The sequence below is a fragment of the Elephantulus edwardii genome, unplaced genomic scaffold (assembly GCF_000299155.1).
Source record: "Elephantulus edwardii isolate Elephantulus edwardi_28Jun2011 unplaced genomic scaffold, EleEdw1.0 scaffold00166, whole genome shotgun sequence".
NCBI lineage: Eukaryota > Metazoa > Chordata > Mammalia > Macroscelidea > Macroscelididae > Elephantulus > Elephantulus edwardii.
Genome location: NW_006399916.1, coordinates 5,614,398 through 5,632,527, shown reverse-complemented (window position 1 = coordinate 5,632,527; position 18,130 = coordinate 5,614,398). Strand labels below are relative to the sequence as shown.

Sequence of the window (18,130 nt, the reverse complement as noted above, 5' to 3'; positions counted from 1 at the left end):
TGGTTTAATTACTATTGGAAAATGCTTGTCATTCCTCTGTAGCATCTGGTCCCCACTGGACCCTCATAATTTCCGTCACCTGCTCCCCCCACCGACCAAACTGTGCAGCTCTGCAACTGCATCCTGGCCCATCCTTACCCTTCTGCCCCCAACCCTCACCTCCTTGTACCCCAATATGTTTTAAAAAAAAATTTTTTTTTAATTACACACTTCAGTGTAACAAGGTGTCTCTTTAAAAAATGGCTTTCACAACCCGAATTGGAAACATTAGAGCACAGTGCTTAACTCCCAGGTCACACTGTAACGACAATTAATGGGAACCAAGAGTGGACAAGTGTCAAGGACAGACAGTTTCCACATGCGAGCTACGCAGATTCTTCCCCCAGAAGATGCCTCATATTTATGATGTGGTTGTTGCTCTTGTCGTTATGTGCCATCGAGTCACCTGCGACTCATAGCGACCCTGTGTACAACACCTCTGAAGCTTGCCCTATCCTGAGCCAGTCTCACTGACTTTGACACACCTACCATCATCACCCCAGTTACTGTGTTAATCCATCTCATTTAGGGTCATCTTCTCCTCCACTGTCCCTCCACCCTACCAAGCATGATGTCCTTCTCCAAAAACTGGTCTCTTCTGGCCATGTGCCCAAAACACGTGACATGGAGCTTGAAAATCCTTGCCTCCAAAGAGAAACTTGGTTTTACTCATGGTGGTCCATGGTATGTTCAAGACTCTTGTGTAGCACCATAACTCAAAGGAATCAATTCTTCTATTATCCTTAGTCATTGTCTAGGTCAGGCACACCAAGTCTCTACAATGACATCATTGCTCTTTAGCATTCTTGAGAGGTCCCTGGCTACAGATTTTCCCAGTGCAATCTGTTTTTTTATTTACTGACTGCTGGTGTCAAGAGTGTTGATTGTGGAGGCAATTATGCTGAAATTGTTAACAACCTCAATTTCTTCTCCATCTATTATGCTGCTGCTAATTGGCCCAGAGGTGAGAATCTTTGTCGTCTTGATACTGAGCTTCAATATGTATTAAAGACTACAGCCCTTGATTTTCCGCAGCAAGTGCTTGAGGTCCTCCTCAGTTTTCAGCAAGCAAGGTGACATCTGCATAATGCAGGTTGTTGATGAGTCTTCCTCCAATCCTGATGTCACATTACCTCACAAAGCCCAGCCTCCCAAATGACCTGTTCCACATACAGATTGAAAAGGTATGGAGACAGGACGCATCCATGATGCATTCCTTTCCTGATTTTGAACTATGCAATGCTCCCTTGCTTTGCTCTGAGGACTGCTTCCTGGTCCAAGTATAGGTTTCGCATGAGCACAATAAAGCGTTCTGGGATTCCCATTCTTCTCAAGGTTAGCCACAATTTGTTGGGATCCACATAGTCAAATGTCATTGTACAGTCAATGAAACAGATATATATTCCTCTAGCATTCTTTGCTTTCAGGTAAGATCCATCTGACATTGGCAATAATGTTTCTAGTGCCAAGACCTCTACTAAACACACCTTGTAATTCTGGTAGTTATATGTCAATTTACTGTTTCAGTCAACTCTTCAGCAGGATTTTGCTTACATGTGGCATCTGTGATACTGTCCGAAAATTTGCACACTCAGTCAGGGCACTGTTTTGTAGAATGGGAATAAATATGGATCTCTTCAATTCAGTTGGCCCGGCAGTTGTCCCCCAGATTTTTTAGCATAACCTGTTGAGTGTGTCCAGAACAGCATCTATTTGCTGAAATATGTCAATTAGTGTTCCATCAATTCTTTTTTGGCCAATTCCTTCAGAGCAGCCTTAACTTCCTCCTTCATCACCATTGTCTCTTGATCATATGTTGTTTCTTGAAATTTTTCTGTGTCAGCCAATTCTTTTTGCATAGTGCCTCTGTGTACTCCATCCACCTTTTTTTTTAATGCTTCTTGGATCATTCAATAGCCTACCCAAAGCATCCTTAAGTATTGCAACTTGAGGCTTGAATTTGTTCCTTAGTTCCTTCAGCTTAAGATATGCTGAGCGAGTTCGGCCCTTTTGATTTTCTGACTCCATCTCTTTGTAAATTTCATTATAACACTTTGCACTGTCTTTTTGAGCTGCCTTTCAAGTCTTCTGTTCAGTTCCTTAACTTCCTGATTTATTTTCCTTGCTCTGGCTTCTCTGTGCTCTAGTACAATATTCAGAGTCTCTTCTGACATCCATCCTTACTCTTTTTTTTCTTTCTCTGTCTTTGTAATGATCTTTTGCATTCTTTGTGGATGATATTCTTGGTTATCCTCCCACAGCTCATAGAGTCAAGATCTTATTCTTAATACTAAAGTCTGGTCACTAGAAAACACTGAACAAAACAATTCTCCTCCCTCTAGCCAATAAAGAGCAATAATCACACTTCCTCTCCCCTAAAAACAGAGTGGTTGGTCTAGAGCTTTTCAGAGGGTTATTCCAAAACCTAGAACTGCCCCAGAACAACCAGAGAAGATCAGCTGTGGGCAGGTTCTGACTCAATGGAGCACAACCACCACCATTCATGACTGTGCTTTGTTCAAAACTGTACATCCCAGCTTTCCCTTCTTTAACCTTTGGCTCAGTCCAAGCGTATTCTCGTGTGCAAAGGCTCACACACGTGCATGTGCACACACTGCAGACAAGGTTCCTGGTGTCTGGTAAACAGCCAGCATATGAGTTTTCTCAAAAAGCCACAAATCAAATTATGCAACCAGGTATCATAAAGCTTAAAATGTTTGTGAGTGACAAGGACAGTGGGTAAGTGGGTAAATTTGTCTTAGCCTTTTTTTGTTATGCTTTTTAACCATTTAATAAGAATGAACATTGAAATTGCAGTGAAATGCATGAAAAAAGCTTCATACCATGTCCTATATTCTACTATGATGTGAATGACCATCTAGGACACAACTACTGCTCCTCCTGACAGAGGAGAGAAGAATGAAGAAAATCAAGATAGTGTCCTTGAGGACAGCATCAGTCCACAGGGGGAATAGACTTCATAAACCACAGCCTGGTTGAATGATGAACAGACCACATGAATCATGGCCTGGTTCACAGGATGAACAGACCACATGAACCATGGCCTGGGCACAGGACAAACCACAATCTGATCCACAGGATGAACAGACTGCATGAACCATGGCCTGGTCTGCAGGACAAACAGACCATATGAACCACAGCTTGGTCCATGGGAAGCACATACCAAATGAACCATAAGCTGGTCCATGGGATGAACAGACCACATGAACTATGGCCTAGTACATGGGACAGACAGACCACATTTATCATGGCCTGGTCACAGGACAATCCACAATCTGATCCACATGACAAATAGACTGCATGAACTATAACCTGGTCCAGAAGAGGAATAGATACATGAACCACAGTCTAGTCCATGGGACAAACAGTTTGCACTAACCACAGACTGGTCCACAAGGGGAACAGATCACATGAATCACAGCCTAGTCCACAGGAGGAACAGACTACATGAATCACAGCCTAGTCCACAGAAGAATAGACTACATGAAGCACTGCCTAGTTCATGTGATGAACAGACCACATGAACCACGGCTTGGCCCACAGAGTGAACAGACCACATGAGCCACAGAGTCTGGTCCATGGGAGAAACAGACTACATGAACCACAGCCTGGTCCACAGGAGGAATAGGCTACATGAACCACAGCCGGGTCCACAGGACAAACAGACCATACAAATGACAGCCTAAGCTACAGGATGAACAGACCTTATGAACCACAGCCTAGACTTTCTGCAAACAGATGAGTAAGATGCCCAGCACCATTACCTCTCTGATCTATGGACACAGAATACCTCAGGTAGAATGGGAGGAAAATGTAGAACAATAAATTAAATTTATAAGGAACACATCAGTTACTAGCTTGATAAAATCCTTTAAATTAAGGCCCTTAGATAGCCTTTCAAATGTGGGCCTATATCCCTCCCACGTGATCACCTCTGAGCCAAGGGCAGGTCCACAGAGTGAACAGTAATACTCACTGGAACGTACACTTGAGAACAACGGCCTATATCAGACCAAAAGGCCAGACTTGTTCCCACAACAAGCTCAGAAGGAAGGAAGAAACAGAAAAACAGAATGGACAAACACAGAGGAAGGAGGAGGAAGATTCAACTCTGAAGAAATGGAAACTAACATTACAAAAGATAATGTGTGCAAATTGTTGAATGGGCAACTACTGAATGTACTCTGAAATACCTTCACCTAAATCACAATCAGTACAAAACAGAAAAAAGCAAAGCTCACAAAATTTTAAAACCCAGATGTATTCTCTGTGAGATTCTAGAAAAATTTATAGAGAAAAAGAGAATCACCTTTCATATTTCACAAAAAAATTTAATGGAAATTTTTGAAATATAAAAGTAAACTGAGTAGTGTAATGTGGGTCTATTACTGTCACATTATTTCAATAATTACCAAATTATGGCAAACGTTTTATCTATACTGACATCTAAGCTACCCTCCCAATGTCAGATTACTATAAAGGAAGTTGATGACAATATATAATGATCACATATGATGATCTAGGTAGTCTATATACATTGCTTCTCTTAAGAAGGCATCTCAAGTTTGATCTGGCCTCTTTTAAGGGTTCAAAGATCAACTAGAAACCTTACCCATTGCTGGTGGGATTGTAAAATGGTACAACCAATAAGGAAAAGAGTATGCTGCTCCCTCAAAACACATGAACGGAGCAACCTTATGATCCAGTGTCCTACATTCATGCATACACACAAATACAGAACTCAGAGATCTGACAGAAGCCAGATGCAGATCTACAGTCATTCTAATAGAAAGAAGATGGAGAGAATCCAGGTGTCCACCACTGAAAGAATGAACAAAACACGGTACACAAATACAATGGAGGCACCACACAGACATAAAGAAAAAGTACACCTGAAACTTCTCTTAACAAGAGGACATTCTGACAAATGTCTAGAGGACATTTTGCCAAGAGTCTATCACAAGAATGTATGAACATGGTTATGATCTTAAAAATGGGTACATATACAGAGAAGAACACTCACTGATGATAACAAGCATGGTGGCGGACTCATGCCTGAGAGAGATGTTGTTGTTTGGTGCTGACTCTAAAACAATAGTTTGGAACCCTCCCCTAGCCTGTCCCATTGCCATAGTCTGTGCCTGCCAAGTCCATTGTCAAAGTCACTGAGGCCATTCATCGTGTTGGGGATTTTCTTTTTCTTCTCAGACTCTCTACTTTACCAGGATTGATCTTCATCCAAAGACTCATCCCTCTTGACAACAGGCCCACAGGGTTTGAGATAAATTTCACCATCCTTGACTCTAAGGAACACACTGGACGCACTTTCTCCAAAACAGACTTGTTCTTTTCACAATCCACAAGATATTCAGTACTCTTATCTCTAACACCATAGGTATCAGTTCTTCTCTGATCCTTTTTATTCATTGTCTAACTTTCAGATCCAATGAAAAGATTGTTGCTTGGATGAGACGCACTTTAGTTTTTCCTCTTCAGCACTTTGGAGAGATCTTTGACATATTTTTTCCAATGCAATACATCTTTTGATTCTAGGCTGCTGTTATCTTGCATGCTGACTATGGATCAAAATAAAATGAAATTGTTAATAAGTCCTATGTTTTCTCCAACTACCATGATGTTGCCTAATGGAACAGTGGTGAGGATTTTTCCTTTCTTGATGTTGAGATGTAAACAATATTGAATGCTGTATTCTTGATGTAAACTACTCAAGTACTCCTCACTTCCAGCAAGCAAGGTTGTGTCATCTGTATAACAGAAGTTGTTGGTGAGTCTTCCCCTAATCCTGATGCTACATTTTTCTTCATAAAGTCCAGCTTCTAGAATGATCTGCTCAGCACACAGACTGGAAAGGTTTGGAGAAAGGAGACAACCCCGACATATACCTTTCCTGATTTTCAACTATGCAGTGCTCCCTTGCTCTGTTCAGACAACAGTTTCTTGGTCTAGGTTTTACATGAGCACAATTAAGTGCTCTGGGATTCTCACTCTTCTCAATATAATCTACAATTTGTTATGATCTACATAGCCAAATGCTATTGCACAGGCAATAAAGCACAAATAGACATTGTTCTGTCCCTGTCTGCTCTCAGCCATGATCCATGTGACACAAGAAATGACAGCAGGCACTTGTTATTTTGGGTGTTGGGAAATGTAATACCAGATGGATTAAGTGTGAACTGCCTGTCCAAGGCAAACATATGTCACAAAGACGTATGTAAGAAAAAAGGACCTCTGATAACTGCTGTTACCATACACAGCAGCCTTCAGAGCACAGGGGTTCATCTCTTGTCTGCTGACAGACAGACTAGCAGTTCAAACCTCATTTCCACAGAGGAAATTTTTAGAAGTATCTAAAACTGAGAGCCTTGGAAGCCTGAGGGGGCAGCACTATTCTGTTCCACAGGGTTACTAGGAGTCAGAAATTACTTAAAGTCAATAGGATTCATGCCTTATATAATTTAGCAACAACTACCAAAGAAATACATGTATGTATGTGTGGATGCACTTGTAGGCATATATATGTAGGTATATGAGTAAAATATGTGTGCAAGTATATGCAGAGTCTGCGTGTGAGTGCATGCATGTATATATGAGTGCAAAGCTCATAGGAGGTACAGTTACAGATCTTTCTTAAACATACCAACTCCTCAGGGGACAGGTTTTTCTGCGTGTGGAGACGTAGAAACAGTGACATGGTCCTGCTCTGTCAACTGGCATGATACAGCACAGAGAGCTGACATGCCACAATTGAGGGTGGGGTCTGGGTCTTAAAGGCTGTGAGCAACCATCATAAATATGAACTCTGGTCTCTACATGACGGGAGCCAATGGAGGATGTCAAAGACTCAAGAGACCCACAGCTCCACCTTACGGGGTTAATAAGGTACATCTTACAGGACAGTAAGAGACTTACACATCTGAAAGCTCCACTTGTACACTTTGGGCAGTCGATTACTCGGCTCTTTGAGATCTGGATCTCTGTCTCCATTCTTCCCACACTTTCCTGGAGACTGCATCCTGGCAGGAGATTTGGTGTTGTGAGGCTTTATGCCTGCGGACACTGACTTGACAGGCTGCGTTTTAGTTACACTTTCACCAGCAGAAAGCTCTTCGCTATCACTACTGTTCGCTGAAAGAAAAGCAAGAAATTAAAGCATTAGCGAACACCAGAAAAGTAACAAAGCATTTCCTTTGACACAAGTTGTTGTTGGATAATCTTAAATTAGCCATGCCATTTAAATATACTAAATACCTTCCTTTAGAAACCCTGTCTAGAAGCCTTCAAAACCATCACTACAAATAAAGCAAGCAGCAGTCTAAAAAACAAAGCATACCTGAACTACCAACAGTAACAATTAGAAAATCCCTCAAACCAGGCTTGCCCTCTTCTTGTTAAGACTGCCAGACAAAGAACAACTCTCTATCCTGTCATGTTAACATAATGTGGAGAACACAGTGCCTTTACAATGATTCTTCGATTCATTTCTTCATTTTAATGCTATAAACTGTATATGTATTACGTGCGTGTGATATTTCCCTTTTCCTGTGGCCACAAGCATATGATGGACAATCAAAGCATGTCCAAGAAAAAAATTTGTGGGCTCAACTCTATGTGCACAAGAGTTTCTTACATTATACTCTGCTAAGTAAAATACATAACCAATTTTACTTTTGGAATCATATTTAGCAAATTAAGAATTCAGAAATCTTTATAATAACTTATTACCACACATCTGCCTCTGTGAGCACTAGAACAGAAACATTTGACTTTCACCTTACCATGTGAACAGGTGATAGGATTAGAATTTCCAAAAATTACCTAGTTTCCGGATAAAAAGCATAATTTTAGATTCCAGAAGCATTAATTTATTAAATGATCCTCAATGTTTTACTCATAGTGATGTTTCACACCATGGCCATAAGCACAATAATTAAAGTGAGAGACTAGAATTGATTATTGTTTCTCTAAATGCCTGAATATGTTAATTGACTCAATGAAGAGAAACTCTCTTGGTAAATACCTTAAGTGATATGGTCTTAAGGATAAAAATATCACAGTGTAGTAAAAACCAAATAGTCTATTAGTTACACGAAATAACTGAAGATCCATTTGGAACATATATACTGATTATAACATATAACAACAGCCACCAAGGGAAAAAAAGTCCATTACGACAGTGGCTATCATCTCCTCCCACGGTGGTGTTTTAGAAAGAAAGACACGCCACCACTCCGTCACACCTCTGTCACCTAGACCCCAGCCTCCCTTGATTCTTGAAAACTCCTGGCAAGTCCTGACTAAGCCCACCGAGGCATGGCCCGCTCTGGGCAGAGGTCCGCCAAGGCAGCTGCCACGGCTCCCTGAGCACAGCCGCCCGGGGCCCCAAGGGATGCCATATTCACCGCCTGGAAGTCAAATGGGCTCAGCGGGACCGCGGGAGCTGGCTGAACAGCCCTGTGTGCACCAAAGTGCAGCCAAGCCGGCTGACCGCAAAGCTCAGGCAGTGGAGGTGGCACGGGCTCCTGGAAGAGCAGCAGTAGGTCAGTGCAGGGCACCTGAAAAAAAATTCTCCACATATTTTCTGCTCCTCACTGTGTCTGCAAGAGAGAGACAAATGTGCAGGCCTCAGGAGAAACACAGTCTAGAGCCCCTCTGCAGGCTGGCAAACAGGGTCATCACGAGAGGGAAACCTCGGGTAAGAGCAAATGGTGCCCTCTTAGCACATCAAGGACGTGGCAGGAGGCCAAAGGTGTCTACAAAGGAACCACACACAGTTCCACAAACATCTGGGCTGCTTTTTTCTAGGTAATTTACCCCAAAGAGTTACAGAACATCCATTTCATCGTAACAAAAGGGATTTACAATGGAAGCTTTTAAACATGATACATATACTGGCAAACAAGAAAGAGGAGCAACTGTTTAGACTATATTGGCCACTGTGCAAAGAACAGCCTGCTCATCCACCAGCAGTCAGCACCTCTGCTGTGTTATCGCCACACTGCTTCCTTTACAATTTATACCGAGGATCTGAAAACTACATGACTTTCTTTGAGGGAATAGACAGAACCAATACATTTGACTCTTATTAACCACTTTCCAACCTGAGTATCCAGATAGCCCAGCTCTTGCCATCACATTTTCACAATGGGAGGCCCAACACTTACTGCCTTTGCCCTTCTTCTTGTTGTTCACCACACTCGCTTTATGGCTTCTTTTCTGCTTTTTCGATGAACTTCCTCCACCCTGAGTGTCTTTCCCTCTTTTCTGACCTGTACAGACTGGGAAGGGAAAGTAGATGATTAAAGAATGCAAAAGAAAACCAAATCTTCCCAAGGTATAAATTAGTTTCACATTGTAGAAGCACAGAAATAATAGAGTACAATTTCAAAATTATACATCACATTCCTCATAAGGCTTCTAAAGTATGATAAAAAATGGCTATGGGTATTTTACAATAAATCATCATTAATAGGACTGAATTTTTGTACACAGTAAAGAAGGATTTAAAAAATATCAAAGCATGCCTTAAATAATCAGAAAACAAAAACATTTCTCAATAAAGTACTGGGAGTTTTAGTGTCATATTCCCATACAAACAGGTATATGCTGAAAAGAAAAAGTTTTGTTAACATTTAATAAAAGTATTAATACTTAACTACAGGCTGAAATATTAGTAAATCTTGTGACGATATTAATTTTTAAGGGATAAATTTTAATGGTAATTCACATAAGGTTATTTTACCAGTTCATTTCTTTCCATAGTAACTTGGTTCCTTGGGTAACTGGCGCTGGGTAACATGCAGATACCATACACAAGTCCAGGATGGTAGTTTATCCTCGTGGTGGGAGATTTCGCCAAAGCACTACACATCGATCTCTTTTAAGACTATCTTGAGCCTTCTGTCTTCACTGTGCCCATCTCGGATAACCCAGGCTCTCTGCTCACTAGACACTGCTCTAAACAACAAAATTTATTTGTACTATTCGTGTGATCCATAGTCTCTCCTGTGTTTATGTATTTTTCTAATCATGCGCATTTTTTTTTCAGAGACTAGTAAAATTCAAACCTTGAGTTGCTATAATCAAGGATGCTTTCGGCAGAATGTTAAATGATCCAGGAAGTATTAAAAGAAGATGGAAGGAATATACTGAGTCACTGTATCAAAAGGAATTGGAAGACACAGAAGAATTTAATGAAACAACATATGAGCAAGAGCCTATGGTGATGAAAGAAGAAGTTCAGGCTGCTTTGAAGAAAATGGCAAAAAATAAGGCTCCAGGAATAGATGGTATAACAATTGACATATTTCAGTTAACAGATGCTGCCCTGGATGTGCTCACCAAGTTGTGCCAAGAAATCTGGAAAACGACCACTTGGCCAACTGACTGGAAGAGATCGATATTTGTTCCTATCCCAAAGAAAGGTGACCCAACAGAATGTGGAAACTACAGAACAATCTCACTGATTTCACATGCAAGCAAGATTTTATTGAAGATTATCCAAAAACGACTGGAACAGCACATCAACAGAGAACTACCAGAAGTCCAGGCTGGGTTTAGAAGGGGTCGTGGTACTAGAGATATTGTAGCTGGTGTTAGATGGATCTTGGCTGAAAGCAGGGAATACCAGAATAGAATACCAGCACAGAATACACTATCTGTGTTTCATTGACTATACAAAGGCATTTGACTGTGTAGATCATAACAAACTATGGCTGACTCTGAGAAGAATGGGAATCCCAGAACACTTGATCATTCTAATGTGAAACTTATACTTGGACCAGAAGGCAGTCGTCAGAACAGAGCAAGGGAACACTGCATGGTTCAAAATTGGGAAGGGCGTACGCCAGGGATGCATCCTATCTCCATACCTTTTCAACCTATATGCAGAACAGATTATCCGGGAGGCTGGGCTCTATGAGGAGAAACGTGGGGTCAAGACTGGTGGACAATTTATCAACAACCTGCGTGATGCGGATGACACAACCCTGCTTGCTGAAACTGAAGAGGACCTGAAGCGCCTGCTGCAGAGTGTCAAGGACTGCAGCCTACAATATGAATTGAGGCTCAATGTCAAGAAGACAAAGATTCTCGCCACTGGACCAATTGGCAGCATCAGGATGGATGGTGAAGAGATTGAGATTGTACACAGCTTCAGTTTGCTTGGCTCCATAGTCAACAGTCTTGGCACCAGCAGCCAGGAAATTAAAAGGCGCATTGCCATGGGAAAGTCTGCTGTTAGGGACCTCTCCAAAGTACTGAAGAGCAATGGTGTCTCTCTGGAGACTAAGGTGCATCTGATACAGGCCATGGTCTTCACAATCACTTGTTATGTGTCAAAGAGTTGGACAATGACCAAGGAGGATAGATGGAGAATTTATGTCTTTGAGCTGTGGTGCTGGAGAAGAGTATTGAGAGTATGGACTGCTAGGAAAACAAACAAATTCATTCTGGAAAGGCTTAAACTGGGTGGCTCCTTGGAGGCAAGATTCTGAGGCTCCGTCTAACATACTTTGGACATGTTGTGAGGAGAGACCGGTCCTTGGAGAGGGACATCATGCTTGGGAGGGTGGAGGGACAGCGCAGGAGAGGAAGGCCCTCTATGAGGTGGATTGATTCAGTGACTGGGATAATTGGGATGGGAGTGCCAGAGACAGTGCAATTGGCATAGGACAGAGTGGAGTTTAGGGCTGTTGCACATAGGGTCGCTATGAGTCGCAAGCGACTCAACGGCACATAACAACAAAAACAGTAAAATCTCCATTTGCTCCCAGTGGCAAATGCCACAATAATGCCATATAAATTATTACGATAAAATTTTAACATGTTTATTACCAAAACAATCTAAAGGTTAATTGATTGTTATGAATGCCAAAGTTAACTTTGAGTACCTAACACATGGAGGGACTGTGGTAAAAAATGGACAGGTTATAAATATTCTTCCTCTTGCTACATAGTTACTTCCTATTGAAATGAATCACTTCTTGTTTTTAATTCTTCCTAATGCTATTTTATTGTACCAAATTCAGTGATACACCAAGACAGTGATGTAGTATTGGCCTTATTGACACACAAAATAAAAAATAATCACTAGGTTGCTCATCAACAAATTTCCTTTCATAGAAGTTAGCTTGGAAGGAAAAATGAAATATAAATAGTAAAATACACCTTTTTGTTCACTGTAACGTGTAATCTCCAGTAATAGTAGTACATTTATTAAAGTAAGACCATGCAAAATAGGTTAGTAAGGAACTTATTTCTAGAGAGATGTAATTACTACATTTAACCATATACCTACCCATCACTTACTGACATGGCTGGTTTCACCACTACGCTGCTAGGGAAAATCAGTATTGTACGCACATGGAGGATGACAGGTCACCTCAGCCTTCACCTGTACGTCAATAGCCCACCTAGTCATTTCCCACTCCCCAGGCCATGTCAGGATGGCTCAGCCCACACCATGTCACCCATAGGGCAGGGCTGGCCAGTGAGTCAGGATCAGAGCAGCTGAACAATGACCTTCTCTACTGCATCTTCAGGATGGGTGGCCCTGGCTCATTCCCTCCACAGCCACAAAACATAACTGGCAGGTCTGGGAAGAGCCATGCACACTGCTCTCTGGGTACCCTCACTGGCCTGCACCCAAGCACCCCCGCCACTAGAGGAAGCCATGATTTATGGGCTTCCTCCTGGGCTGTGATGGGCAGGCTTGACCAAGCCCTACTTCTGGCTACTCATTCTGCCCAACTTCTGGGGCACAGCATGCCCTGTCTTCACATTACCCCAGAGAGTGCACAGTTAGCTCAAGCAGGGTCCCAGTGGCCCAAATCAGTCGACAGCCTGTCCTGTCCTGCCCTTGCCATCACTTCTTCTCTAACCTTGGAATAGCTCCATCAGGACATGAGGCGCTGCTACCTGGACCCCAGCCCCTTGTGGGTCCCCATGACCTGCCAGGCAACATGGAGAGTCCAGTCTCAGCCCTGACCAGTGCTCCATCAGCCTGGGGATGCGGCCACGCTACTCTCCTCTCTCGTGTAGTAAAATACTGTGCTGTGTGAACTGCGCAGTGGCTGTTCCAAACCCTGCACTGTACAGTCTCTGGTTAAGGTGGGAAGGATCTATCAATAAACCAAAATGTGTATAAGAAAATGCACACTACAGCAGCAGAAAAGTTACAGAAGTCTGTTCACACCAATTGTGTCATAGAGCTACCCACGGAACCTGGGAGGATGAGTCTGCAAAGGGCCCTGGGCTGGAATTCTGGGGCAGTTTCTAGGATGTGTTCTCAGACACTGAAATGTCACAATGACTCAAGCATAGTACATTCACTTAATCCTTTACATGCATTCCACTGCTCATCATCTGATTACCTTTTCATAGCCATGGACTACATCCATCCAAGCCTGCATGTTCACCCTCATGTGACAAGAGACAGGGCCACATGAGCGTGGCAGCGACCCAGGCATGCGTCTGCCCTCACACTCACCTTTCTCGGGGAGCTCGGCCTCAGGCTGGTGGCTGCTGCTGGAGCTGGCGCTGACATCCCCACCCGTGGGTGAGCTGTTCCCCTCAGAGGGCAGATCGGGGAGCTCGCCTGCCACACTGTCCACCTCAATCGTGCTGTCGGTTTCGCTCTTGATACTTCGAACCTCCTCCTGGTTGGGAGCCAGGCTTTCTGCAATGGTGACGGCGGATGGCTGCTGGCTGGCCTCTGTCACCGTGACAGATGAAGGCGATTCTGGCGTGGTTGGGGGGGTATTGAGCACAGAGTTACTGCCACTGCTGGGGAACTCAGCCTTTCTGTCCCCACTGTCCATGGCTCTGTCCTCAGCAGGTTTGCCCTCGACACTGGCAGCTAGGGGCTTGTCGGGTTCCACACTGGGTGGACTCTGCTCCTCCTCCTCCACTGTCTGCAGTGACTCCGGGGCACCTGTCACCTCCTCTGCGGTCGGGTGGGGTGGAGATGCTGCGGCCTCGGTGTCAGAGTCTGAGAAAAGTTCCTTCAGCGTCTTCTTGGGCCACTGACCCTGAATACTTGACCAGACATCTTTCCGATCTTTAGCTCTGCTGTTTTGAACTCTCTCATCAGAGTTATTTAACAGTTTAATCCTTTTTTCAGCCACCTCTGAAAATCCTGAATAGAAACCAGTTGTCCGTAGAGACTTTCTTTTCTCCTCCAAGCCATTGTATTTCTTAGTTGGGGTCATCTTTGCTTTGGATTTCTCCTCTTCCTCTTCATCTGAGGAGCTGTTGCTGCTGTTTTCGATGCCCAGGGGATCCCTGTTCTTGCCCTTGTCGTCCTTCTTGCTGGGTGACCCCGTTTTCACACATTCATCTGGGCCGCAGCACTTCCTCTTCCCGCGCTTTACTGGTGGCTTTGCAGACTTATCGACCATGTCCTTCCTGACATCCTTTCTCTTCTTAGTAACTCCATCTTCTTCTTCATAATCAGTGTCTTCAGACAACCCTTCGGGATCTTTCGTTAGCCTTTCTGGAGATTCTGACAACGGTTTGGGTATGACCAAATCGGCATGGGCTTTGTTTTCTTCTAGCAAAGAAGACCCATTGTTCTGTTCCTCTTTGGAAAGGAGGTCATTCCTGTTGTGGTCCACATGGTCAGTTTTAGGGTCTCCATGGGCAGTGTCATCGACATCCTGCGTGCTTGTCTCATCCTCCTGCTCACTATCTTCAGCAGAACTCTCAGAAGCTGTAAAACAAGGGGAGAGGAAAAAACGACTTGAGAACACGAGCCACAACTCCGGTGCCACCACCCTCAGCAGCTGGGTCTTGTCTCCATTTTACAGATAAACTACAATCACGCATGAGTAGAGGAACAACTATGGCAAACTTTCAAACAAAAGTCACCTAATTGTAAACAAGAAAGTAGTAAGTTTTGTTATATGCAAATTATACCCTAATAAAACAGATCATGCAAACAAAGCTTCCCAAATTTCTGAGTTGTGTGGTTGGGATGTAATCCCACACTCTCCTTCACAAAACAGCAGATGGACAGACAAGCGGGGAAATATAATTCCAAACAGTTCCAACTCCAAAGTCTATTTTCAATGTGACAATGACAATTTAAGTACATTCTCAATAATGGATTTTTACAGAATTTTTAGAAATGGAGAAAGTATTTCTAGAAATTATTATTTAATTATCAAATTAAATCTGCTGCTAAGAAGCCAAATAAGCAGAAAAGGAAAAGTTTTCTGTTATTTTACAGGAACATTTACCAAGAGTATTACATATTATTGGCTCTGATGGATCACTCATTGATCCTCACAATAACCCTAGGAGGTACGTGTAACTTTAGGTTTGTGTTCAGTTCAGAAACATGACACATAAGGGATTAAAGTGTGCAAGGTCAAAGGGCTAATGAGAGCCAGGCAAGACCCAGGTTTAAGTGACTTGATTTTAGATATTAGAATTTTAAATGCAACACTGTATGAGAAATCAATACATGATCTTTAGAGATGAAGGTTAAGCGGGCTGCCCTCGGCCCCTGGCTCGGGGCGAGCCGTCGCAGCCCTCTGCCCTGGGCGGGCTGCTCTTGGCCCTTGGCTCGGGGTGAGCCGTCGCGGCGCTCAGGGTGAGCTCCTCAGTCCCCAGATTGTGCCATTGTCCCCAGATTGACCCCTGAGTGGGGTAGGAGGGAAAAAAAAGAAAAAAAGAATGCCTAGGGTGTCCAATGTTACCTGGGCCACCTTCTGCCACCCTCACCCCCAGTAAACCTGAAAGCAACACCCTCAAAGCCCTTCTATTTGTAACTCACAAGTTTGTTCTCTCTAGGTTTGCTCCCTTTCCTTTGGGTAACCTTAACTCTGAGTTTTACTCCAGAAATGACCCTGAACCCAGTGCCAGTGACAAAAAGGAAATACAACTGACAGCTAAGGAAGCAAAGGAGGATGGAGCCTCTGGGTTCAACCAGCCATTCCCACTGGACCCACCTGGGAAAACACTTTGCAGTCCAGAGGGGAGCAAATGACAGGAAAATATCTTCTAACAGAGCAAGAAGGCAAGCAGCTTTAACCCAAGACCACCAGTAAGGTGATAAAGCATCCTCCCTTCCCCCCTTTACATCTACGCCCCTGTTCAGCATGAAGAAGCCAGAGAGTTGGCATCCAATTCCCAAACCAATAAGACAGTTGGTTTAATTACCATTGGAAAAATGCTTGTCATTCCTCTGTAGTATCTGGTCCCCTCTGGACCCTCATCATTTCCTTCACCTGCTCCCCCCACAGACCAACCTGTGCAGCTCTGCAACTGCATCCTGGCCCATCCTCAACCTTCTGCCCCCAACCCTCACCTCCTTGTACCCCCAATATATTTTTCCCAATTAAAAAAAAAAGAGATGAAGGTTAAACATGATATCTTGCTAGAAAAGATAAGAACTGTTGTGTATATATTAGGAGTCTTGCTAAAATCAGTACGACTGTAACCATAAGCCAACGTGTTCCCTTTCCTACTCTGCTTAACTGTTAATCCGCAGTCCAGCAACTGAGGCTTACAGCAGCCCTTCAGGACACAGCAGAATGACTCAATAGCACTTCTGAGACAGTCCATCATTACGGAAGCTGGCCGCCACATATGTCTCCCTTGGGGTGACCAGTACTCATCTAACAATCTCCCCTTAGCAACAGGCTACATAAGCTCCTTCCTCAAATGCCAAGACTCCTACTTTTTCTCAACAAAGCACTAGACTGGTACAAGTCTTTTCTTTATATGCCAATTAAGAGACCGGGACACCTCTCTCTCTGGAATCCAACTTTTCTAGAAGAAAAGACCACCCAAGACCTGATATGGAAGAACCTCCTGTAAAACTGAAAGTTGAAGAGAGCTCTGGTGGCCTAGGGGCAAGAAGCTGTATCAGAGCACACAGTTCAAATCCACCAGATGCTCTGCTGGAGAAGGAGGGGCACTCTTCTCCTTTATCAGTCAGATCTGATTTGACAGTACAGATAAAAACACATAACACCCAAAAAACACCAAAACAAAAAAACCCCTGGAAGTTGATAAGTGTCAGCTCAAGATTCTGGATCAGTTTTCAACCACTGCTTGTAATCATGAGAAGAGAGGCAAGAAGAAAAAAATGTTAGCAGGGAAGAAACCAAAACAGTAAACTACACAGGAGCTAAAGATAGAACAGTCTTTGAGTGACAACATTAGTGGGAGCCAGGTAATATATTGCACCAATATTAAATAACAACAGAATGGTAGGAAAAACATGCAGAAATTAAAGAGCTCCTGAAAAGTAAAATATTACAGCTGACAACAAATATTACAGGGCAAAGGGAGAGAATGAAAGAATTAGGAAAAATCCAGTAAGGCCTCGAAAAGGTGGGGGACACGGATCAATGTGATTAATTTTATAAAACACAATGTATGGGAACGATCGTATGAAACAGAAAGTGAATAGAGGAATGTGTGAAGCCCAAGGTATATAAATTTTGTACGTAAACCAATATAAAATAAAAATAATTTAAAAACTCAAATAATTGGATAAATATATTGATATCTTAACAAATAAATACTAGAGCATTCAATTAAAGGACTAACAGACAAAGGTGAGGAAATTATAAGAAACAAGATCATAAGGTATTTAGAGAGAAGCAAATGAAAATAATAATGAGCTACGATCTCATCACAGAGAAAAGAGCCATGCTCCACATGACATGTAGTAACAAGTGCTGGTGATGGAGTGGGGAGGGCAGCAACATCATATGCCACTGAAGGAACTGGAGAGTGGTAAGATCACATTGGAAATCAATGAGGTGCTTTATTAAATGGTGGGGAGCAGAAACATCATTTGATCTAGCAATCCTACAGGCCAGAAAAGATCCCAAAGAGGGAAGTGCTGGACACAAATGGACACATGCACACCTATGTGTACTGCAGCATTATTTCTAATACCAAAGTTGTTGTTGTTGCTGTTGTTATGTGCCGTCGAGTCGCTTGCGACTCATAACGACCCTATGTACAACAGCCCTAAACTCTGCTCTGTCCTGTGCCAATCACACTGTCTCTGACACTCCCATCCCAATTA

General features: G+C 43.0%; 1 protein-coding gene across 1 annotated transcript in view; it reads right to left on the bottom strand.

Moving 5' to 3' along the window:
- The window catches only part of ARID4B (AT rich interactive domain 4B (RBP1-like)), a 121,549-nt gene that overhangs the window by 10,121 nt on the left and 93,298 nt on the right, over positions 1 to 18,130 (bottom strand). The window contains exons 19-21 of the mRNA XM_006895392.1: positions 13,571 to 14,791; positions 9,246 to 9,359; positions 6,994 to 7,209 (exon numbers count right to left, since the gene is read on the bottom strand). Coding sequence (XP_006895454.1) covers positions 6,994 to 7,209; positions 9,246 to 9,359; positions 13,571 to 14,791 — 1,551 coding nt within the window. The remainder of the gene's footprint in view (positions 1 to 6,993; positions 7,210 to 9,245; positions 9,360 to 13,570; positions 14,792 to 18,130) is intronic.